This window comes from Hemicordylus capensis, chromosome 5, assembly GCF_027244095.1.
Source record: "Hemicordylus capensis ecotype Gifberg chromosome 5, rHemCap1.1.pri, whole genome shotgun sequence".
In the NCBI taxonomy this organism is placed as follows: Eukaryota; Metazoa; Chordata; class Lepidosauria; order Squamata; family Cordylidae; genus Hemicordylus; species Hemicordylus capensis.
Genome location: NC_069661.1, coordinates 61,031,517 through 61,056,540, shown reverse-complemented (window position 1 = coordinate 61,056,540; position 25,024 = coordinate 61,031,517). Strand labels below are relative to the sequence as shown.

The following is a 25,024-nucleotide window of genomic DNA, read 5'->3' as shown; positions in this document are numbered from 1 at the left end:
TAACTACTATGCATTGCCTTTTAATTTTTTTTTAATTATTGCTATTGTTATTGTTCACCGCCTAGAGTCTTTGGAGGAGGTGGTGTTCAAGAAATTTTTAATAAATAATGGAAATAAACAATAGGCTACACAGTGGTATTGACTGAAAAATCAGTTAAATGTGTCTCATTGAAAAGAAGCTTTATATTGTTAATGCATGTAAAAACAAGTTGTTCTAGTAACGGACACACAGACACATGGAATGTCGGGTGATCTAATAAGCCTACTAGAAAGTAGGCTAAAAAAACACTAGCAAAGCTGATATTTCTGTCATGTACTACTTCTTTGTAGGGATGTGCACAGAACCACAGCGGGGAGGCTCAAAGGCCACAGGGGTGCAGCTTTAAGAGCAGGGGAGGGTGCACTTACCCCTCCTGCCGCTTTCCCCCTGCTGGCGTCCGTTTTTTGAAAAGGCCATCGGGGCCGCAGCATACCTCCCTGCCGCCCCGTTGCCCCCGTTTTCTACATATGACCGGAAGTCTCTAACGCGCCGGCATGCACAGGCACATCAGAGACTTCCGGTCATATCCAGAACACAGGAGCAATGTGGTGGCAGAGAGGTACGCTGCCGCCCCAATGGGCTTTTCAAAAAACGGACGCCGGCGGGGGGAAAGTGGCGGAAGGGGTAAGTGCACTCTCCCCTGCTGTTAAAGCTAGACACCTCCCACCATCAAAACCAGTTTGGAGGCCCATAAAGGGCCTCTGAACCAGTTCCGTGCACATCCCTACTTCTTTGTTTGCTGTCCTGTATAATGTAGTTGACATTACTGTTTGTCTGATTAGTTGCTTTCGGCTTTCTTAGCTTGTTGTTTCTTCAAGGTAATACCCAACGCACTTTGGCCACAAAATGGAAGTCCCAGTCTCCAAATTTTTGGGCTCTTAATCTGAGGTGATTTGTTTTGTATCCAAATCTGGGCAATTGAGCACAGGGGTGATTTGTTTTGTCTACAAATCACCCAAATCAGCTAGATTTGGATATAAATAATTTTGTACCTGAATCATTTTGCACATCCATGGTTTTCTCCACTATGTCACTTCAAAGAGATGACAGATAGTGGAGCACTAGTGTTAGTAACGTGAACATGAGGTAGAGAGTTACTGCATTCTAAATCAGCTGAAGTTTCCAAACAGTTATCAACAGCACCACCATGTACAGCACATTGCAATATTCTAACCTTGTGATTATGATGTTTACTCTTCCTGGGTCCGAAGATGATAAAAAGGACAACTAATTTCTAACTACTGTACATGTTGGTGAAATGTACTCCTGACCAGTGTTCCCTCAATTATTTTCACCTGTGTGCGGAATGAGTTTTGTTCTGAGCAGCAGTATCAAGGCAGTGTGTGCGTACATGCGTTAAGAGTGGGGCCTTCCTGATTCAACCTGAGTGGAATCTAAAATTAACTGAGCAGATGTAAAAAATAAAAATAAAACACCTTGTGAGTGTGCACATATGCACATATCTTAGAGGGAACACTTTTCCTAATCCTGCTGTAGCATGACATTTCAAATGTAGTGTTGGATCCAACAATCATGGGCAGCTAGGAAAAGTTAAAAATAACGAATGTAATGATGTCTACTTCTGTGCAGGGTGGCAATGCATTCTTCTATATCTCAAGAGTTTTCCTTTTAATGGTATTTGCAAAGCTAGTAAATAGCATTTGATAGACATTCTTGTTGATGCCAGTAGCAGATTGTGGGCTTGTCTTTAGCAAAGTATACTCTGTTGTACTATAGCTAAAGCTCTTCATTCAGTTTCGTGGTTGGGTTCTTAGAAATATTCTGCAGTAGATTCCACAACCTGAATATGGTAAAGAGGATAGGAGGACCCAGTCTGGTTAAAACATGTTAAGGGGCCCTGAGGATCATAGCTCAGTATGTGTTTCTGAAGTGCACTTAACAAATATGATGTAGGATTGAAATTTGGCACAACTGGTATGCAGCGTTTCATCTGACTCCACTAATGCAGTTGTGTGGTTACAAATGCAGCATCTTCCTTGGAGGATACCACAGCTGTGGTATTGTCCTTTTTGACAAAAAAAAAGGGGGGAGGGGAATTGAACAGCTGGTCTGGGAAAGGAGTAAGAGCATGAAAGTTGGTGTCCATCTGATAATTATGATTTGCTGTGTCAGTGACAAATTTATTCTGTCTTTTGGTGCGTTCTCTGTTCGTATGCTGGAAGAGAAATAAACTCTCTATTGAGAGTAGAGAAATTTCTCTCTACTGAGTGGAGAGAAATTGGAATGGCTCATTAATTTCAGGACATTTTATTTTTATTTTGCCTTTAAAATATATTTTCACAAGGTAGCATACATTTTAAAAGTGGGAATAACCTATAATAACCTATAACCTATAATATAAAAGTGGGGATAACCTATATAAGTGGGAATAACCTATAATAACCTATATAATATATATAACCTATATAAGTGGGAATAACCTATAAATGTTTAAAAAATGAGACAGTACTGTATTTTTAAAAAACACGCGTAATTGCAGCAAGGCATGAAAACCAGTAGCACGATCAATCAATTATAGAATGGCTTGTGGAATTAGAAGATTGTAAAAATGGGCTTCAGAGGCAAGTGCTGGGATGTTAAAAGTAACCTCAACACCCTGAAGATGATCAGCCAGTTGATGATCCCTCCAGTCTCCAGTCCTAAAGAGTCTCTGTTTCTTTAAATGACTTGTGCTCCAGAACCCTAGTTTCCACTTTGGTCACCGGGAGCCTTTCCAGACAGGGCTTTTACCTTGAATCTCCGCCAGAAATACATGTGTTCGCACATCGGCTAGATTTTCGCTGAAGTCCGTGCAAGATCTTTCGGAGCATTTCAAACACAATTTGGGTTTTCCCTTCTGAATTTAAGCTTATCCCAATTTCTGTCCAGGTTTAAAAAAAAATCCTGTATTTTAGGGAGTTTTCTGGATAAACCGGGAGCGGCTGCCTTGGACAAGCTGACTTGCGGAGTCTTCACATTAACATAATAAAGAACCAAGTCAAGCTTTTCAGATGCAAATAGGAAGCTGCCTTCTACAGATGTAAATAGTAGGGAAACCAATTTTCAGATAACCAGCAAGCTATGTTTTGCTCCTTGAAAGTTACAAAACCTCTGTATATGCTCTAGTGAAATATTTTTAATACAATATTAGTCTGCTTGGTAAAGTTTTTGCCAGATGCTTGTAGCTGGTTTTAAAGAATGTTTTTTTAAAATAAACTATTGTAAAGCACAATGCAAACATACACAAAAGAAAAATTGGAGAAAGAGGAGAGGAGCTGCTTCCCTAATGCCGCAATTCTTATTTTAAGTGACTTCGCTTATCTGATACAGAGGCGTATCTAGGGAAAACAGCGCCTAGGGCAAGCTCTGAAATTGTGCCCCCTGTCCAAACATCTGACACCCATCTTTCAGATAACTTTACCATAATATCAGCTGAAAAATACAAGTCAAGCTCGTTAATCTTTTAATATTTCAAAAAATATTTAGCAGTGGACGTAGCCAGACCAAGAAATGCTGGAAAACTACAAATTTCAGTGTGCTGGAACTCATGAAATATCCAAATAGTATGTGGAGGTGTACTTAGAAAACTAAACAGAAGTGCCTATCTAATTCTCTACTATGCATTGTAGCAACACTATTACATAAGTTTTAAAAATCAATGGAGAATTTGACTTTTCCCAGATACTCTGAAAATAATTAAAGGATATGCAGAGTAAATTGTGTCACTGCTCGGAATACATTCTAGTATTTCAGAAAGACAGTTAAAATGAGAGAAAGAGAGCAAGAAACTCCCAGTGGGCCTTAATACTAAGGATTTCACACTGATTCAAAGATAAACTCACCATTAATAGCCATATTATTAAGACATCACATTTAACTCACTTATCACAAGAAGCAAAGTAAGAGCAAATGAATATAATCCTAGCTCATAAGCTTCAGCTCAGAATTCACAAACCCTGATTCTCTGTACATAGTGCCAATCTAAATATGTGTACAATGACTTATATTAATTTAAAAAAAAAAGATTTACCTGTAGCCCCTTCAGGGAGGGGGTGTCTGCAAAGGTTTCCCCTCCCGCCGCTGGCTTATAGGGCCTTGCAGGGACCATTTGAGCATGTGTGGTGGCCATTTTTAAAAATAATTTTTTTAAATAAAATGGCCGCTGAAAACAAAATGGCCACTGTGCATGCTAAAATGGCCTCTGTGAAGCCTGGCATGGCCTAGGGCCCCACAGAGGCCATTTGAGCATGTGCGGTGGCCATTTTGTTTTCGGTGGCCATTTAAAAAAAATTAATTTTTAAAAATGGCGCCCCCTTCAAGTGGTGCCCAGGGCACGTGCCCTGCCCACCCTACCCTAGATACGTCCCTGGATACACCGAGAGCTTGAAAGCCCTGCCTTGAGCTGAAAGCCCTGCTTTGAGTTCATGGTGTCCTCCAGGACCCCCTGAGCTCCATTCAGGAAAGCTCAAGGGAAGGGAAACCACTGAGGTCTCTTGTGAGCTTTTCTCTTATTACTTTGTTTGCCACTCTTGCTCAGAACTGGGCCACTGGGTGATTGACTTGAGGCCTGTATACCTCTACAGTGCTTCTCTGCTGCTGTTGTCATTGCTGCAGTTGCCCTTAAATTTGCTGCCTGGTCAGTAACCTAAAGTGGGACAGGAAGGAAGGTCAACCTCACTTCCTTCTTCCACCATCCTTCCTGGTTGATCTGAGCCCTTTTATAAAGAGTCCCAACCATGAGTGTCTGTGGCTTCCCTCTGTGGCAGTGGCTGGTCACAATATGCTTAAGGTCTACTTAAAAGCAGAAGGCTCTCTTGAAAGCAGACAGCATGGGGGCTTGGCAGATTTCGCTAGGGAGAAAATTTCACCACTGAGGAGGTCCTGTTGCTTGTGTCCACCAGATGAATCGAAGTTTATGGAAGTGAGAGTACGGTCTTGGATACTGATCTTAGGATAGGACTCAAGTAGATTGATTATGGGCAGCCCTTTAGATAACCCTTTCAATCCATAAGCAGCATGTACCAGGTTAATTCCAGCACTTTAAATTAAATCCAGAAACAAATTGGTAACCAGTTTACTAACACTAGGGATGTGCACAAATCAATTTTTTGATTCGATTTGTGCCCAAAACAAATCACCACAGATTCGATTTGTATTTGCTTCAATTCGATTCAGATTAAGACTAGGGACACCAAAGGGACACCAAATTTGAGTGATGGGTAGGTCCCCATGGCTGTCACCTACCACCCATATTTCATGGAAGTGGGACATTTGGTTGACGTTTAATGATTTTTTTTAGTTTTTACTGATTTTGAACATTTACACCATAGGAAACAATGGGGATTCGAAGTTGCCATATACTAACCCTAACACATATCCCCAGCCTTCTTTAAAAAAAAAAAAAAAAAAGCTAAGCTCTAGCCCTTGTAGAAGTGGAGTTATGAAGCAAAATATGCAGCTGCAAAGGCATTTCCTCGCACTATAGGATCTTGCCCATCCTGAATGAATGAATCCCAGGGGATATGGAATCACACCATATACTTCAGCCATTATTTTTCAAGGGTTTGAATTCTTTGGTGTATAACTTTTCCTCATAATAAATCCCTGTGAGGATTCATTGCACACCTTTATTCCTTCTGTTCATTTTGACTGTCACTGGACAGTGCCAAGTGTCAACTGCCATGTGCCAACTACACCCCCAACACACACACACCTGCAAGTCAGTGGGGTAGTTATTTTAATTTTTTATGATTATTTAAATGTTTAGATTCTTTGGTGTATAATAACTTTTCCTCATAATGAATCCCTATGAAGATACATTATACGCCTTCATTTCTTCTGTTCATTTTGACTATCATTGGACAGTGCCCACTATCAACAGCCATGTGCCAACTACACCCCACTCCCACCCGCAAGGCAGTGGGGTACTACTCAGTTTATGTTCTAGGATTTTTTCAAGTTCTTAGGCTATTTGGTGTCTAATAACCTTTCTTCATAATTAATCTCTATGAGGATTCATTACACACCAAAGAATCTAAACACCTTAAAAATTCCTATAATATAAACTGAGTACCCAGTGCCTTGTGGTTTGTAGGGATGTGCATAGAACTGCCTGGCCCCGAATAGGAATTTTTGAGGTGTTTAGACTCTTTGGTGTGTAATGAATCCGAAGAAAGGTTATTAGACACCAAAGAACCTAAGAACTTGAAAAAATCCTAGAACGTAAACTGAGTACTACCCCACTGCCTTGCGGGTGGGGAAATGTAGTTGGCACATGGCAGTTGACATTTGGCACTGTCGAAAAGACAGTCAAAATGAATAGAAGAAATGAAGGTGTGTAATGAATCCACATAGGGATTCATTGAGGGGAAGTTATTATACGCCAAAGAATCCAAACTCTTGGAAAATAGTTTTTGCTCCATAACTCCACTTCTACAAGGGCTAGAACTTAGCTTTTTTTAAAAACCGAAAGCTGGGAATCTGGGGGGATTAATAGGAAGGATCCAAATCTGAAATCAATTTGAATAGAATCAGGCACGATTCTATTTGTACCCGAATCTCGCCAATGGACCACAGGGGTGATTTGTTTTGTCTCCAGATCACCCGAATCAACTAGATTCAGGTACAAATCAATTTGTACCCGAATCAATTTGCACATCCCTAACTAATACCAGTGTATTAGACCCAGAAAACACCTGAGAAAAAATCATAACTTCCTTGGAAAATCAGGCAAAACTTCCCCATTGGAAAGCAAGGGGAATGAGGCCTCATAGAGCTAGTAAAAGACTAGAGTCACAGTGAGATAACAAACTGCAAGCCATTTTACTAGTACATTCTAGCAGGTGATTGATTGTGCTTTATACTATTAGTATTGGTTTAGCAATGTACCAAGTAATATGCCTTTGCTTTGTGATTACATATTTGAACTAAACTGAAATCTTGATCAATTTATAGTCATTGACTAGTTAATAAGTCTTTGCAGTGGAACTAGATCAGAGTAATTGGCCTTTAGGATAGTCTTGGGGGCTGATTGTGTTTGTCGTTTGCATTGCTCTGAAAGTTATTCCCATGTAATCAGTTTTACAATATCCAGGTACGCAGAGCTGCCTTGTGTTTTCTTCTAATGCAATTGAACATAAATATAAATACAGATTTAAATACAGATTTAAACAGCTTTGAGTTTTGTGTATAATATTCAAGCTCCTTGGTATGTAATTAGTCAAATTGCCAATTAACATTGCTTTTCCATTTTCTTTTATAGCTGGGATCATCATCCTCTGTGCCTTTCACATCTATATTTTCACAGCTCTTCATGACTGTGGTAGTTCCACTCATAATTGGACAGGTAAGGTTTTTAAAAAATATGTTTCCTATATCTTTAAAAGTGTAAGATAATAGAAAATTTCTTAAAGATAGACTGCTGTCACCAAGGAAAGGCCTCTGGATAGTGGGATTTAATAACATGGAGATGGCACTATAATGCTCCTTGAAGCCACAATGCACTCCACAAATGTGTTTTAACATACCAAAAAGAGAGTTTGTGAACCTGAAGTCAGAAAGAAAATGGTAATTTAGATGCAAAGAGAGAGAGCCTAGTATGAAGGAGCAATGGGAGTGAAATCACAAAGGTGCTGGTGACTTGATTAAAAACAAGTTGTTCAGGTAAAAACTAATCAGCCTACTTTCCTTTCACTGCCTCTACAACTGGACTAAATTTGGTTCAAATAGAGGTCCACAAATTAGATCTCTTGCTCCTCAAATGTTCACGTGTCCGCCATCTTGGATCGGGGTGGATGGCATCATTACAAACTATACCATTGAGGTGTCCCTATGTGTCACTCACTACAACTGTACCAAATTTGTTTCAAATGGGTTAGACAGTCCTCAAGTTAGTGCACTTGCGCCTCAAAAGTTCATGTGACCACAATCTTGGATTGGGGTGAATGACATCATCACAAACTACGCTTTTGAGGTGTCCCTATGTGTCCCTACAGCTGAACCAAATTTGGTTCAAATCAGTTAAGTGGTTTACAAGTTAGCCCACTTGCACCTCAAAAGTTTGTGTCTGCCATCTTGAATTGGAATGGATGACATCATCACACACCATGTCATTAGAGTGTCCCTATGTGTCCCTACAGCTGTAGCAAATTTGGTTCAAACCAATAAAGCAGTTCACAAGTTAGCCCACTTGCGCCTCCAAAGTTTACACATCCACTGTCTTGAATCGGTGTGGATGACATCATCACAAACTACGCTGTTGAGGTGTTCCTGTGTGTCACTTACTGCAAGTGTACCTAATTTGGTTTCAATTGATTAGACAGTCCACAAATTAGCCTACTTGCACCTCAGATGTTCACATGGCCGCCATCTTGAATTGGAGTGAATGACTTCATTACACACTACACTGTTTGGGCATCCCTATGTGTCCCTACAGCTGTAGCAAATTTGAATAAAATCGGTTAGGCGGTTCGTAAGTTAGCCCACTTTTGCCTCATATGTTTACGCATCTGCCATCTTGGATCGGGGTGGATGACATCATCACAAACTACCCCATTGAGATGTCCCTGTGTGTCCCTACAACTGTACCCAGTTTGGTTCATATTGGTTCAGGCATTGCAAAGTTGATCGTGAGGGGGACACACAGAGACAGAATTCTGGGCGATCTCAGAAGCCTCCTGGAAAGTAGGCTAAAAGGGTTTCATCAGTATAGGAACTTTATTTGTTGTGGCTGAAAAAGCATTTGACTCAAAAGACAATAGTTCAGTTCATATCCTAGCAAATATTTTAAAGTATCTATATATTTATTTCTCCTCGGTGTGCCTTTAGAATGTGCGTCCCGGCTCCCAGCTGATGGGCTGAGGCACAACCAGGAGGATTGGTCACCGTGGCAGCGGTGGGCCTGGCCGTGGAGGCTAGAGGCAGCAGCGGGCCCAGCCCGGTCGTGGAGGCAAGGCCCAGGGCGGGGAGTGAGGGGCAGAAGAGGTGGCTGGGCCTGGAAATGGAGACTGGGGCAGAAGTGGGGGAGGGGGGAGAAGTAACCACCAACCCCAAAGAGCACACAGATGCTCTGTGCGGAGTCGGCTAGTAAGAGGTTATTTTTGCATGAGGCTATTCGTTCTTGTGTAAAAAATGAAGTTTGTAACTGTAACACACACATGGCCACATGTGTGTAGGTAATTTCTACATTGTCTTCTTAGTGCATGACATGCCATGTGATCGAAATACATATTTGCATGCTTATATCGGGGGTGTTTGTGTGTGAGGGTGTGTGTGCGTGCACTCATGCATGCGCACGTGAGCACACAGAAGCAACACATGAAAGCTCATGATTTTGTTCAAAAAATTAAGATGATATTTATCCCTAAAACAAAAAGACAAAGTCCTTCCACTGTCCTCACTATGAATTGCAGGAGACACGTTCCCATTGCCTGAGCAATCAGGCAATGCTGTTCCGTGATGGCAGTTTCATTGCCCACCAGTGCTTCATAGCAAAATGTTAACCTCAGTTCAATGTAACTGCTTTTGGAAGTATAGGATTGGGAAATGGTCAGCTCCATCTTGGCTGCAAGCTTACATTGTCTCCACTCACTGACTTCTGCCCCTTTGCATATGTTTTGTGCCTTTTGACAAAGAGGTATAAAAAACCTGCCCCAAAGAGTGAATTTTGTGGTAGAGGAAATATTTAAAATCCCTTGATATACACATACCATTTTGCCTTAGCACTAGATAAACCACACGATGAAAATCCTCTAAAAATATTCATGTAAGGAATGCTTTGCTGTGAATGTGTCTTGATCTTATATTATTTTAATGCAAGATAGATCTGGGTTATACTGGGATGATTGTCGAAGGCAGCTATTCATGAATCACATTGATGTGTCGGGACTTTTTTAACATTTTGTATCGGATGTGATAAAAGATGTTTCTAGAATATACAGAGCAGTGATTTCATCAAGTCTAAAGCCATATTGCCCAGTTTTTTGTAATGCTGGAAGTTGGGACAAAAAGAGTGTTCTCTTTGTATTGTCTTGTTTTAAAAGGAAAGTGACAGGTAGCAGAAAAATGAGTACCATTGCAATATTTCTCTTCCCTTTTCTGCTGTCCTTCTCCCTTCTCTAAACCTAAGTGCTTATGACAGACTTTTATTTTATGTTTTATTTTAAAGAGTGATTTATGATTAAAAGTTAATGCAATAGAATTTTCACAGTGCTTTTATTATATTCTACCAGTTTGAACATTTTTCAAAGCAGCACACCAAAACCCACTGTTCTCTATGAATAAATAATAAAAGCCATGTCTGTACATTATCATTCATGCATTCTCTAGTTGCCCATTGGTGATTTGTTTGCCAGCCTGAAGTGGGCACTTCATATTAAACAGTCCTTAACTAAAACTTGAATTCGTTATTACAATTGCACCCATTTAAAATATCAATATAGAGAGGAGAAAATGAAACTGAGGCCTACTTTGCAAGCTGATTGTATCTGGACAAAAACAACCAAAGAGCTTTGTGATGCTGTAAATTGACTGAGTGGATCTGTCTCCATTCTCTGGCCCCAGCCCTTAAATCAGAATACCCAGTATATAGAAGCGATATGTTTAAGCAGTACTCTGTTGCTTTACAGCTTCCAGGAAAGCCAAAAGTTTACAGTCTGGTCACATGTGGCTCATGGCAATGGCCAAAATGGTACTGACCAGGGGCACCAAGGGTTAATGGGTGCCAGAGGAGGATGGTGGACTGGGGAAAGAAAGCCTGTGCCTGCCACTCTTCTTACAACACTGGCTTACTACTTAATAACCCATCGGCTTTGTAACTAGTCATGAAGCTGGCTTTGATACTTGTGAGGAGATGTTTATTCGTGGGGTTGGCTGGAGAGCGGGGAGGGAGACGGTAGGTGTGGGAGTAGTGGAGAAAGGAGAGTGGGGGGAGAGAGGGAGGTTTGTTTTCCTCTTTTTAAAACCTAACACTCTTGAAGGAAACCTGCACAAATGTGGAATTTGTGGGTCGTCATTCTCTCTCCATCCCCACCTCTTTCCAACAATGTCGTAAACATATTTAAGAGGAAGAGAAGTAAGTAATTTTTATTTCAATCACTGACCAGCAAATACAGAAAAGCAAAAGTAAAAAAGAAAAATACATAAAATTCCTAAAAGTTCCTAAGAACATTTAAACATATTGGGGGAAACACCAACATCGTTTAAGAGGAAGCAGGAAAAAAGAGAATATATAACAGCTATCCTCAATAGATAGTAATGCTTAGTTGTTCGGTTACATAACATGGTCTTCTTAAGCATTCTACTAGCAATTAAGCAGAACCTGGCAACTGCATAAGAAATCTTGTCATCGTGATCTGATAGAAGATAACATATGTAGAAATCGGTGGAGCAGCCCAGAAAAACTAATAAATATGGAGTAATGTGCATATTACGGATGTTCCTATAAAAATTACAGAATAATAGAATATGTGCTGTTGATCCTATAGCTCCTGAATCGCAGAGACAAAAACACTCTGTAAACGGGATTTTGTTAAATCTGCCCTCAAGCTCTGAAGTGCACAGAACATTAAACTGTGCTTCGGTAAACGCCTTGTGATACTTGGTCACTGTAATCTGGTTAAGATATCTTACAAGTCATGTGTTCAGAATTTAATTTCCCAACACTGACTGACTGATTGATTAAGTGCCATCAAGTCGGTGTTGACTCTTAGTGAACACATAGGTAGGGTTAGGGTTAGATGATCTGTCAGAGATCATCTCCAGGATGATCTGTCTTCAACTTGGACTTTAAGGTCTCTCAGTGGTGCATTCATTGCTGTCGTTAACGGAGTCCATCCACCTTGCTGCTGGCCATCCTCTTCTTCTCCTTCCTTCAACTTTCCCCAGCATTATAGACTTCTCAAGGGAGCTGGATCTTTGCATAATGTGTCCAAAGTATGATCGTTTGAGCCTGGTCATTTGTGCAGGGGCGTATCTAGGGTATAAATAGAAAGCCAGATCTTAGATTCTACCTTGGGAAGATGAAAAACAGCACTGGAGACAGCATGAGCTGTAACTTCCTGAGAAATTGGGATTGAACCGCTTCTGATGCTGCAGAATTGGGATATAGGCCAAGTTGGGCACCGTATAACATATGAGCCAGGGCTTTGGATTCAAATAGCCTTATTGCAGCAGGAATGAAACAGGCCCCTCTTGAGTAGTAGAAAGCCAAAATGGCTGAAGTAGGCTTACATGCATTTTGTTGCACATATTCGGAGAGGGCTTTACGACTGCCAGAATATTGAAAAACTATGCCCAAATACTTATATCAACTGACTTGCTCAATCCTAAATCAGTTGATAGACCTAGTCAGTGTCCTTGGGTGCTTTGCAAACCTCATGATTTTAGTTTTGGTATAGTTAATCTGAAGGGCATGCTCTTTACAAAAAAGAGCAAGAGAATTAAGTGCCCTTCTCAGGCCAGTTGGTGTTTGAGATAGTATTACATCATCGTCAGCATAAAGTAATAGCAGAACTAATTTGGAAGCCAATTGGGGGGGGGGATGAAAATCAGAATTAGTTTAAAAAGCAACAATATAATTTATATAAAAATTAAACAAAAGCAGTGCTAAGATGCAGTCTTGTTTAACACCTCTGTATGTTGGAACTGCCTTGGAAAAATGGCCTGTGCACCTAACTTTAAGATAGGTTTTGTAGTAGAAATTATGTATGATCAGAAGTAGACAGCGGTCAACTGAGGAAGCTTTCAGTTTGCACCGTAGCTTTTCTCTCTATTAGGTCGAAGGCAAATTTAAAATCTACAAACGCTGCATAAAGGGCCATCTTGGGTCTTTAGGTGTATTTTTCTGCCAAGTACTGTCAGATCAGAGCCTGAGCTAAGGGGGAATGACCAACTCTGAAACCTGCCTTTTCCGGAGAAAGAATATCTTCAGAATCAAGCCAGTCTAACAACTTCCCGTATAGATATCTTGCATAGACTTGCTTATAATACTCAGAAGACTTATGGGGTGATAATTTTCAGGTAAATCCCTCTTACCCTTTTTATAGATAGAGTTATGCTGGCTATGCCCCGGTCTTTAGGTATACATGCAGTCCCTCTATGTGTAAACAACGAAACTAAAACTGGAGCCCAGATTCAAGGTGGTTCTTTTTAAGCTCTGGGGGTACAAAGTCATTTCCAGGGGCCTTCCTGGCCCTAAGAGATATGATTAGATTAGAAACTTCTGACCATGTCGACGGGTGCCATTCTGGGAGGGCATTTGCTAATCATTCCAGATCAGAATCTTGGGCCTCTTCCTTAGCATAAAGCACTTGGAAGTGGCTCTTCCATGCTGAAGCTGGAATGTAACAATTGAACTGTGATGGATTACGTTGAGGATCAGAATTCTGAGCAACACAGTGCCAAAAGGGGAAGGGAAGGGGAAGAAGGAAGGCGAGAGTCTCCAAGCGTGCTGTTTGTTGTGGCAATTGTGTCCTGCTAGAACTCTCTGGATAACATAAGGTGGGGAGAGTGTGCAAGTGGGGGAAGCTCCTTTGCCAGTGTGCACACGCACACACCCCAGCTACCACACTGCACCGCTTGCAGGAAGGGTCCCAGCCATGATGCCCAGGCTCTGAAACTCCCTCCTTGTGGGGTGGGGCTCCTTTGCCGCCACCCCCCACTCATCTTCCAGTGATGTGGGAAGACGTTCCTTCTTCTGAAAGCATTTGGGATTGGGGACTTGGAAAGACTCTGAAACCTAATCGTGCTGTGGCTTTTATTCTCTGTCAGTCTTTCTGCTACTTTTGCATCTGAGGCGTCTACTGTCTTGCTGAATTTGCTTCCAGTGCTGGAACCTTAGAAAAGCTGACTGGGGAGGGAGCATCAGATGTCAGATGCAGGGGGCAGGGCTTTGGGCGTGTGTGCTTTGCGTGCACATTTTAAAATACTACGGCAGGAGGGACCAGTTTGGCCAAGGGCACCACAGCCCCTTGAGCCGACACAGAATCTGGTTTTATTAGTCTCTGTGCTGATAAAACAGTTTCAGTAATAAAGGTCCCACAGCTGGTCCCCTCATGGCAGTGACAGGCCAAAGCCTCTGTATGTTCATCAGTGTGCAAAGCCGATGCTCAACCTCTGAGCTATGACAAGTACTGCTCTTGACCTTTAATACCCTGCATGGCTTGGAGCTAGGGTATTTATCGGACCTGATTGACCCATACAAACTTGCCAGGGCCCTCCATCCAGCGTATCAGGCCCTGCTCGTGGCCTCACCACATACTAAAGACAAGACCTTTTCGGTCATTGCCCTTGGCTTTGGAACATGCTCTCTGGAGAGCTTCTCTGTGCTCTCAATCTCTCTGTCTCTCTGTCTCTCTCTCTCTCAATCTCTCAGGGTTGTTGGGTTGTTTTTTTTAATCTAAAGACCCATCTTTTTAGAAAGACTTTATAATGTTTTATTTGCAACTTATATCTGTTGGGTTTTTAACTTTCTAACATTCTACTTTTCAAATGTGTTTTAACATGGTTCTGGTTTTAGTTAATTTTTTAAGAATTTTATATTGTGTTAACTGTTTTACTAATTTTGTGAGCCGCCCCAAGGAGTATTGCACTGGAGGGACAGAGTATTTTAAATAAATTAATAATGCTTTACTGCCAGCAGAGAATCTCCATGACTCATCCTTTGCTCAGTACCACAGTAAGGGTGACACCGGAGATTATGTAGTTTTGAATGGCAAGTGGAGCAGTGCTATACAGTTCTGCCCTCACTTGCCAAACCTAGAAGCCAGGTTTTGTCAGGAAAGTACAAACCACCACTTGTACTGCAGCTGCTAAAATAGATGAATAGGACCAGGCGGTGAAATATGGACTGTGAATTGCCCTTTTTAGTGCAGTTCATCCATTTTTTCAATGTAATCTAAAAAAGGAAAATCAATGATAATTACTGAAAAGGGAGCTAAAAAGTACATTTAACAAAAAAATAAAATAAAGAAGAAAGCTACAACATCGCACTATATGCTATTTACACAAACACTGTCAATTAGAATATATGTACAGCCTTAATCCATACAAAAGTGTCCCTGTGTATAGCTAAACTTCAGCTGAATTTCAGGAAGAAGCAGTAATCTTCTGGGAGACCAACACTGTTGAAAAGCTGTTTGGAAAAATTGAGATGACAGATTAACAGCATTCATGCCATAGTTCACTCTTATCTGACACTTGAGTTTAACCACAGACAGATGAATTCTCGATAGGAAGGTAAACAAAGAAAATATATATGTATATACTCTGCCCTCTCAAAATGTCAAGAAAGGTTTTGTTTATGGTGTTATATTGCAGCATTTAATGTTAAGAAAACTGAGGTGTTAAAAATAGTTTAGAATTACTGGGGAATTCTGATAAGTGCAAGAAAATGGACCCTACTTGGATAAAGCTAAGTAGACCTGTGATTAGCATTGTAATTGTTTAAGTGTGAGATGTAATCCATAAACACACACACACTGATGGATAGAATGTACATGATGTAAATAAGCTCTGTGTGTGTGAGAGAGAGAGAGAGAGAGCGCGAGAGAGAGAGAGACTTGAGAACATTTGCCATTCTAAGGAGAATATAGTCTTCATCTGTCTTGGAAATGGTTGCATCAGAATATGAACAGTCCTGTGGGCCAGTTTGGAGGTGGGAACTGATGGCTGGGGAAACACTCCCCATCCCTCTCTGTATCAAATCATCCCTTCTTGTATCAACTCTTCCTGAAATCAAAGTGCTGTCATGGTTCAGCTACACATTTTTGCATGTAATATGTAGTTAGACCCTCAGCCAGAAAGAGTTGGATAGGATGTCTTTTTCAAATGCAATGTTGTAAAGATGGTGAGTAAATAATGGCTTAGATCTAGAGAAACACAAACACAATGCTGGTCCTGGAATGGGGCTTTTTCACCCCTTCTATTTTGCAATGCCCCCCTTCTGGAAAGCCAACCTTGAAGGTCCTAGGAATAGGACCCTATGGAGTTGCAGATAGATGGAGAAGTTGATGGAAATCCCGTTCCCTCCCACACCACACACACACACACACACACTGAATATTCAATCACTAGTTGGGATCTAATTCATGTAAATTAACCAATAATAAATACAGCCACCTTCTTAATACTTGCTTGCTTATTGGTCCCTAATGCCATTGTACAATTGACTACATTGCCAACCTTCACTTGCTGCAAGAGATTATGACTGAGGCATAATTTTCTCTCTCTCAGCATGGAGTATACATTGTGGATAAAATGCTTTGTATACAAGTATACAAAGCAAGTGGAAAACAGAACTAGTTACAGATAGAAAGAGCTCCTTTTTAGTTTGGTTTGCTTCTTATTTTGTACCAGATAAACTTTGAGAAGCACAGGCTATTTTTCTTGATTGAGTCAGAGCTCTGTGTGCCAAATAACACTGTGAGTGCTGTTAAAGAACTGCTGAATTATATGATTAAGCATGCAAGTCGGGAATTTCTGAGTTCAAATGTTACCTCAGCTAACTAGGGGATCTTGGGCAAGCCCTATATCTAAGCCTCCATTCCCTTTGGCAGTATGGAAATAATAATCCTGACTTACTTTACAAGGATTTTTGCAAGAATTACTGAAAATATTTTTTTAATTATTTATTCTGCTATTTTTAAAAACTTCACAAAGTGGTCTACATAAAAGAGAAATGAGCCTTTTCTCTTAAGAGTATTTAACACAGTATACATTAGGGGTGCAGATATCTCCCTAAGCATTTGAGGAGTCCCCCCACCACCCGCTACCCTTGCTTTACCTTACCAAACCTAATAAGCCATATCTCTCCCCCCCAAAAATTTAAGTGAGACGTTGCTCCTCAAGCTTGCTCTCTGGCTACACTCCTGATCTACATTTTATTATTGTACTTTGTACAACAACACTAAGGTACATGAAAAAAAGTATCTCTGTATTTCAGATGAGGGGCTGAGAGGACAGCATAGGTGAGATTTAAACCAGTAACTTCCCAGTTCTCTTCACCACTTCACTACACCAGCTCTGTCCAAATCCTCTTCTTTTTAGATGGCACCCTCCCACTCCTGATGTATAAAGAAGAATGTGTACCACCTTATGGTTTAGATGTCTTATATCTTGTTTGTTTATTATTCTATGTAAATCATTTTGAGAACTTCTCTTGAAAAGCGGTATGTTAGTACAGAAGAATAGTACTTGAACTTTAAGGATGTGACACTGAGCAGGAATTTGAATTGGTCTCCCTCACCCATACCTTTATTTTATTTTATTTATTTAACATATTTATATACCGCCCAAAACATTCATCTCTGGGCGGTGTACAACAAAAACAACACAAATCAAACAAAATAAAAAATTATTAAAACATTAAAATAATTTAAAACCCAATATTAAAACTATTTAAGTGTAAATCTGATAAAAGCCCCGGTGAACAAATGTGTCTCCAGTGTCTTTTAAAAAGTTGCCAGAGATGGTAAGGCACTTATTGCAATCTGGGCCAGTGCTAGCCCCCTGGGCACTGGCCCCTGACTTCCCTCTCTTGGACTCTCTTGTGATGGTGGAGGAGGAAGAGGATGGGAGAGAGTGTGTGTGCATGCAGGATTTGGTGCGGGAGAGGGAGAGATTAGCAAGGTTGGTGGCTCTGGCAGAACAGCAGGAGGAGGAGGGAAGAGAGAAAGAGACCGTGCTTGAGGTGGTTGTGGCACAGCAAAAGGAGAGGGGGTAGCAGTGAGCCAGGGGCTGCCACTGGGCTCTGTACAGGCTCCTCATTGGGTCACACAATGAAGAACAGTGATTTAGAGCATTAAAAGTCAAAATGAGATGTATCTTTTAGTGTCGTAGAGGAGGGGTGGGAGATGTTGGCGGAAAGAAATCAGCTGGATGTATACAGATTGTAATGAGAATAATTGTAATTGCTTTGTTTGACTATTTTTTACTTTTTCTTTCTTTCTTTCTTATTTTTTCTTGTTCTTCTACGTGGTCTCTGTTTTTTACACTAATGGGCTCTGTGCCTGCGCAGAGACCTCGTCGGAAACTAACAAGCTCAATTCTCCTGCTTTGGGCGGGAACCCCATCCCCAACTGCTATATGCAGCTGCGCCACTCCTCATCCCCTCAGTCTTCCATCGTCCACAGTTCAGTCTACATAATGGAATCTGCAGCTCGGCAACAAGTAGGATCAGTGTGTATTCCCTTGCTGTTTTTACTTGCTTTCTTTTATTTCTTCTTTATTTCTTATTTTGTGTAGTTGCATTTTTCATTCTTAGCGTTTTGTTTGTTTGCAGTTTTTTTCTTTTCCTATGGAGGTGGATTCAGAGCGGTCCTACTGAGCCAAAGAAGCCATTTTCATTGACTTCTTAGAAGATAAGGCTTCTGAGGAACCTGGCTCTCTATTCCTCGGAAGCCTTATCTTTGAAGAAGTCAATGAAAATGGCTTCTTTGGCTCAGTAGGACCACTCTGAATCCGCCTCCATAGGAGCTGAAAACCTGGTATTGATGCCTCCTGTTGTCATTCCCTCAACGGTATCGAGCACCCCGCCGCAGTCCGTAATACCGGATCCATCTCCAACCACTTTGATATCGAAGCCTAAGAAGAAGGAGGAGGAGAAGTTGCCCTGTGATTTACCAGCAGGTCAAAATCTTCCCCCTATTCTGAAGAAGATAGCCTCTGTTTCTGCGTTGGAGGGCCCTTCGGCCAAGAAGTCTAAGTTGGACTTTCCTCTAACTGGGAAATCATTGGAATTGGCTCCGGATCATGTGTGCCCATCTAGAGAACTATCGGTGGCAATGGATGAGCAGACTGTGTTTCATCAGGAGGCGAAGCGTATTCGCTGGGCAGGCCTGTTCCAGAGGATGTGTTGTGGCTGCCTCGGCGTCATTCACCCATCCACTGCTGTCAGGAATGCCTCTCTCCCAGCAATCGAAGTTCCCATTGGGAATCTGAAGACCGCTCCTCAAGCTATAGATGTGATCAGGACTGGGATCGTCAAGAATCGCTTTACACAGATCAATATCATGTATCTGAGCACCACTCTCCTTTGGATGAGGTGGCACCCTCTTATGACACTTGGCGTCAGGACTCAGGTTCTTATGATCACTACCAGCGGGACTCTTGTTCGGATTACTCGGACTATGTTTGGCCTCAGTACGGCCCTCGGTGCCCTGATGGTCCCGCGTATGGGAAACCAGGGACTGTTGAGACTGGCATGAGCCCCGCTCTCACTCCGAAGGGAGGCCATGTTCACGCTCCCCACAGTGCTCTCCTCGAGATCAAATTGAGCGTTGCTAGTCACCCCCTAGGGCTGCTGTTCCACAGCAGGCCTCAATATCATCCTAGGCGCTGCCGGCGGAACCTTCCGCCTCGGTACCGACTGATAGAAGCAAGCCAGAACTCCCTGCGTTCTCACCAGCTGTGGCCCAAGATTCATCCGGCCCAAGAGGTCTCCTCTCTCTTGCTGAAGGATGCAATAGAACCTGTCACAAATCCGGACAGTCCCGGCTTCTATTCTTGGTACTTTATCGTGCCAAAACTGGATAGAGGTCGGTGTCCGATCCTGGACCCTCAGGGCCCTGAACAGACACTTTGTCTACAGGCGTTTTCAGATGCTGTTGATACCGACAATACTGGCAATCCTTGAAAAGGACATGTGGATGGTCTCCCTAGATTTGAAGGACACGTACTATCATGTCTCAATCCGTCCTCAGCATCAGTGCTTCCTATGTTTTCAGATAGGGGGATCCCCTATTTGGTCTCACAACAGCACCCAGGGTTTTTACGAAATGTCTGGCCCCGGCGGTGGCTTTCCTACAGGAAAAGTGTCTCCTACCATATTTGGACGATTGGCTTATCCTTGCAAATACCAGACAAGCAGCTCTGGACGACCTGGGGATAGTCGTAGATACCCTGTAAGGTTTGGGTTTCCAGATTAATTTCAAGAAATCTCAATTGTAACCCACCCGCAGGATATGCTTCATAGGGCTGATTTTCGATACAACCATGGAGAAGGTTTTCCTTCTGGACAACCGGATACATACTTTCTGGGGACTGGGCTCCAAATTTCTGGCAGGGGGGCTGCAGGCTATGCAGTCGGTGCAGCGTTTGTTGGGCCACATGGCACCCACCACTTACATGCTGCCTTTGGCGCACCTTCGGATGTGCATCATTCAAAGATGGTTCCTAGACGTATTTAACCCTCTTCAGGATCCAGCACATTTGGAGTGCACGCCCCCTCGGTGGGTCCGGGCAGCTGCGGCATGGTGGATCGAGGTCCGTCATCTGAACTTCTGCACCCCATTTTGGATTCCTCGGTCTCGGTGGGTGATCACGACCGATGGGTCGGACCTTGGCTGTGGGGTGCACTTAGACGGTTTTCACCTGAGCTGACATTGGCTGCCCAGGGAAAGGACCCGACACATCAACTACCTGGAGTTGCTGGCCATATTCAATTCAATTCAATTTATTCGATTTCTATACCGCCCTTCCAAAAATGGCTCAGGGTGGTTTACAGAGAAATAACAAATAATAAGATGGATCCCTGTCCCCAAAGGGCTCACATTCAACAAACTCAAAGGGTTTTTGCCAGTAATTGCCGGTCAATCTGTGATGGTCCAAATGGACAATACAACAGCAAAAGCCTACGTCAGTGTGGCACATCTACAAGGAGTCTGCAGTTTCTGTCGATGGACCTTTGGCACTGGTGCGTAGCTCATGCAGTCTCACCCCAGGCAGTCTACATACAGGGTTCTCTGAATGTTCAGGCAGATGCATTGAGCCGGATGTCAACAGTCCCCCACGAGTGAACCCTGGACTGCAGGGTTCTCAGGAACATATTTGCAAAATGGGGTGTTCCATGTCTGGACCTGTTCGCTTCCAGAAACAATGCTCAGTGTGCCCTCTATTGTTCCAGAGGAGGGGAAGGAGAGGGTTCTCTGGGCAATGCTTTTGTCCTGAACAGGACAGGCCCTCTGGTGTACTTGTTTCCTCTGTGTCTCCTCATTTCAAAGGTGCTGAGCAAAATGAGGCTGGATCGGACCAGGGCCATCCTGATAGTCCCTTGGAGGCCCATGGGGCCTTGGTTACCAGCTCTGAAGCGGATGGCGGTGGCTTGGATATGTCTTCCCACCCTGCTGCCCCTGCTGTTGCAGGAGAGGGGCTGGGTTCTCCACCCGGATGTTCAGCCCCTCTATCTGACGGCCTGGAAGATCCTGCTGACTTCCCGCTGGGACTAAAGGACATTTTTGTGGCAACTAGAAAGCAGACCACACATAAATCTTATGACCATAAGTGGACTCGCTTCTTTTCATTTGATGTTTTGCATAAATTTGATATGTTTAACTGCTCTGTTCAAGATGTCTGTAATTATCTACTTTCACTTAAGGAGTCTGGTCTAAAATTATCCTCCCTTAGGTTGCACTTGGCTGCCATTGTGGCCCATTCCCCATCTTCGTGGCCTTCATGGTTTAAAGACCCAGTGGTAAAAGGTTTCCTGAAGATTCTGTCACATGTTTTCCCTGACAATCCTGTTATGGCACCGGCCTGGGATCTTTCTGTGGTTTTGGCCGGCTTGTTGCAGCCTTCCTTTGAGCCTTTGGCCTCTATTGAGCCCCATCTCCTTACTTGGAAGATCGCCTTTCTGGTGGCCATTACCTCCGCCAGGAGGGTGAGTGAATTGCGGGCCCTTAGGGCTGATTTACCTTTCCTCCAATTCCACAAAGACAAGGTTGTGCTCAGACCTGATGTCAATTTCCTCCCTAAGGTGGTCTCTACGTTCCATCGTTCTCAGCCTCTCACGCTGCCCATATTCTTCTAGAACCCTTCTTCTGATGCTGAGCTGCTTGGATGTTAGAAGGGCATTATCCTTCTTTGTTCAGAGATCTGCTGAATGGAGGAAAACTCCCTCACTGTTTGTTCTCTATGATGTACCCCGTAGAGGTCTCCAAGTCTCTGCTCAACCCAGGTCTGGGTGGATTGTGTCGACGATAGAGCTCTGTTAAAAATTGGCTCATAAACAGTTACCTGCTCCAGTTAAGGCCCACTCGGTCAGGTCCGTAGCAGCCTCTGTTGCCTTTGATCTGGGAGTCCCATTGGATGCTATCTGTCAGGCGGCTACTTGGGCTTAGCCCCACTCATTTATCCACCATTATGCTATTGATGCCAGGGCACAAAATGATGCTGTATTTGGCAGGAGTGTCCTGCAATCCATTTTCAGTTGATGTACTTGTTTCTGAAATAAATACTTCTGGCAGATTCACATTTCTTCTGTTTATTCCCTCCTCCTTGGGTGCTAACTTGTTATGTGCCCATTGGTGTAAAAGACAGAGACCATGTCGAAGAACTATAGGTTGCTTACCTGTAACTCTGGTTCTTCTAGTGGTCATCTGTACTTTTACATGCCCTCCCGTCCTCCCCATGGAGTCTCTCGAAGGTGGACTCCATGACTGAGGGTATGAGGAGTGGCGCAGCTGCATATAGCAGCTGGGAGCAGGGTTTCCGCCCAAAGCATGAGAATTGAGCTTGTTAGGTTGCGACGAAGTCTCTGCGTAGGCGCATAGCCCATTAGTGTAAAAGTACAGATGACTACTAGAAGAACCAGAATTACAGGTAAGCAAGCTGTAGTTTCTTTGTTTCTATCTATGATAAAACAATAAAAATAATTTTTTTAAAAAGTCAAAATGTGCACTTGGAATTTAAGCCCAGAAACAATATGATAGCCAGTGTGTAGATCATACAAGGTGGGTGTGTTATGTGCCCTACTATTAGCTCCAGTTAGCATTCTGGGCCAGTTGTAGTTTCCAAACTGTCTTCAAAATAGCCCATGTATTTTATAATAGTCAAACTGAGAAGTTATCAGAGCATACAAGATGATAGCCATGTTTTTTGCCTTGAGAAAGAGACACACCTAGTGAATCTGCTGGAGCTGAAAGAACATGTTCCTAACCATACAATCACCTTGGTGTCTAAAAGTAGTGGCCAGGGGCGTAACTACTATTAGGCAAGGGGAGGCGGCTGCCTGGGGCCCCCCACTCCTCAAGGGGCCCCCCAGAGGCAAGTCACATGTGAAGTGAGTGTGTGTGTGTGTATCAGCGGAGGGGCCCATTTTAAAATGTTGTCTCTGGGCCCACTCCAGCTTCATTACGCCCCTGGTAGTGGCTGCTACTTGATTGTATGTTTGCAGCTTATGAGCCTGTAGGTTAAATGTGATCCCTTCGAGAATAGATGTAGCCTCCATATCCCGAACAGCTGGGCCTCGCACCACGTGCATATCTGTTTTGTCTGGATTGAGTTTGTTTATTCACCTTCAGCCAGTTTATTACTTAATTCAATCAATCATTCAAGGAGGACCCCAGCACACCTGATATGATGGGGAAGGAGAATTATAGTTGGGTGGCACCTCTGAGGATTTATGTATAGATGTTAAAAGCACAGGAGACAAGATGGAGCCCCATAGAGCCCCATAGCATAACTTGCACGGAAAAGAGCAATAGTCTCCCAACATCCCCTTCTAGAACCATTCTCCCAAGGTAGGAATAGAATCAATGCAAAGTAGTGATCCTAACCCATAAAAACTGTCCAGTACGTTACCATGGTTGATTATATCAAAACCCGCTTGCTGTGATTAGGATCAGTTCTATGCTTCTGGAAGAACTGGAATGCTAAAATTACGTTCTCACTTAAAAGGGAAGGGGGAACTGATTTTAAAACTTTGTTTTCAAATTTCTTAATGTGAAAAAGTTGTGCTAAAAATTGTAAGCTTGTTCATCATCTTGTGTTAATTCTGGTATTCCAAAAGCATGCAACTGGCATTTGTCTTTGGATTTACAAAAACTCTAGATCTTCACATTCTGAATTATTTAAGCTCCCACAACACATGCACTTTTGCTTTTCAAGCATGAGTTATAATTTAATTAAAAACTTCTGGTGCATCGCTAGCTATTTAAATATTTAAATGTTCCATGGATCACTTTCGATTATCTGCTCACATGAAATTCTTGAAGATGTCAGATTTTTAAGATTCCCAAAGTTACACTTGGAATTGTCTGTTGATGCAAAGGGGACTGTGATAATTACATACATCCATTAGTATCAGCAGAGGAGATAAACTTTGGGGAGGCTTAATGGGCATGTCTCAGTGACAGCTAGCAAAGAACATTTGGCATGATTAAGGATAGATTTGAATGTACTTGAAAATATACTCTCATTATGGACGCCCAATGGAAGTTGCACTACAAATGTTAAATTCCCCAGAAGAAGAGTTATGTGGCAGGGAAGATTTGAAATCCACTGTGGCCATCATCCAAATTATTCTCTTCTCTTTATGTCTTTCTGCTGTCAGATTCACTTTGTGATGCCCAACTTGGCTCCCGGTGCGTGTTGAAAAGAGGCAACCTGTTGATTTTTTTTCTGTGTTTCAGATTGTCCGAAGATACATCAAGGAGTGGCTTGAGAGGAAGAAGCCTCCATTTGGTGCTATCAGCAGCTGTGTGCTTTTGATGATCATCTACACAACATTCTGTGATACCTTCTCCAATCCAAATATTGACCTTGATAAGTTTAGTCTGATTATAATTGTTTTCATAAGTAAGTTCCAGTACACATTATCATTCCTTTTTAACAGCTGGGGCATGATCATTCTAAAGGATCTGTATATTCCTAGGCACGGGGACTGAGTCCATTGTTTTCTGGCAAGCGGATACTGAAGTTCTTTGTATCATGACTGCAGTCTCCTGGCCAGTAAATAGTTTCTACTTTGAAACACTATGCAGTTTGGTGTTTGACTGCATTTTAGAAATGTGAAAAAAATAACACTTGCTTTCATTTTCTAATACAGAAACGCAACCTTAACAGATAAAGCCTCAATAGACTAGATTTCATTAAAGTACATGTTCCTGTATGGAAATTGAATACTCCTTGAAGAACAATCCTTCATGAGCTCAGCAACAATATTCCCACTTTTATTGGTTGTGCTAGTCACTCAGCAATAGCTCAGAGATG

The 25,024-nt window shown here is 42.3% G+C and overlaps 1 protein-coding gene across 4 annotated transcripts in view; it reads left to right on the top strand.

Annotated features, from left to right (window-relative positions):
• Nucleotides 1-25,024, top strand: part of SLC10A7 (solute carrier family 10 member 7) — a 221,592-nt gene that overhangs the window by 156,187 nt on the left and 40,381 nt on the right. For 3 of the 4 annotated variants that reach the window (XM_053257899.1, XM_053257900.1, XM_053257898.1), the window contains 2 exons: nucleotides 7,302-7,385; nucleotides 24,445-24,610. In XM_053257899.1, the coding sequence (XP_053113874.1) occupies nucleotides 7,302-7,385; nucleotides 24,445-24,610 (250 nt within the window). Of the gene's footprint in view, nucleotides 1-7,301; nucleotides 7,386-24,444; nucleotides 24,611-25,024 lie in introns of those variants that run through there. The other variant, XR_008309059.1, reaches the window with a different exon arrangement.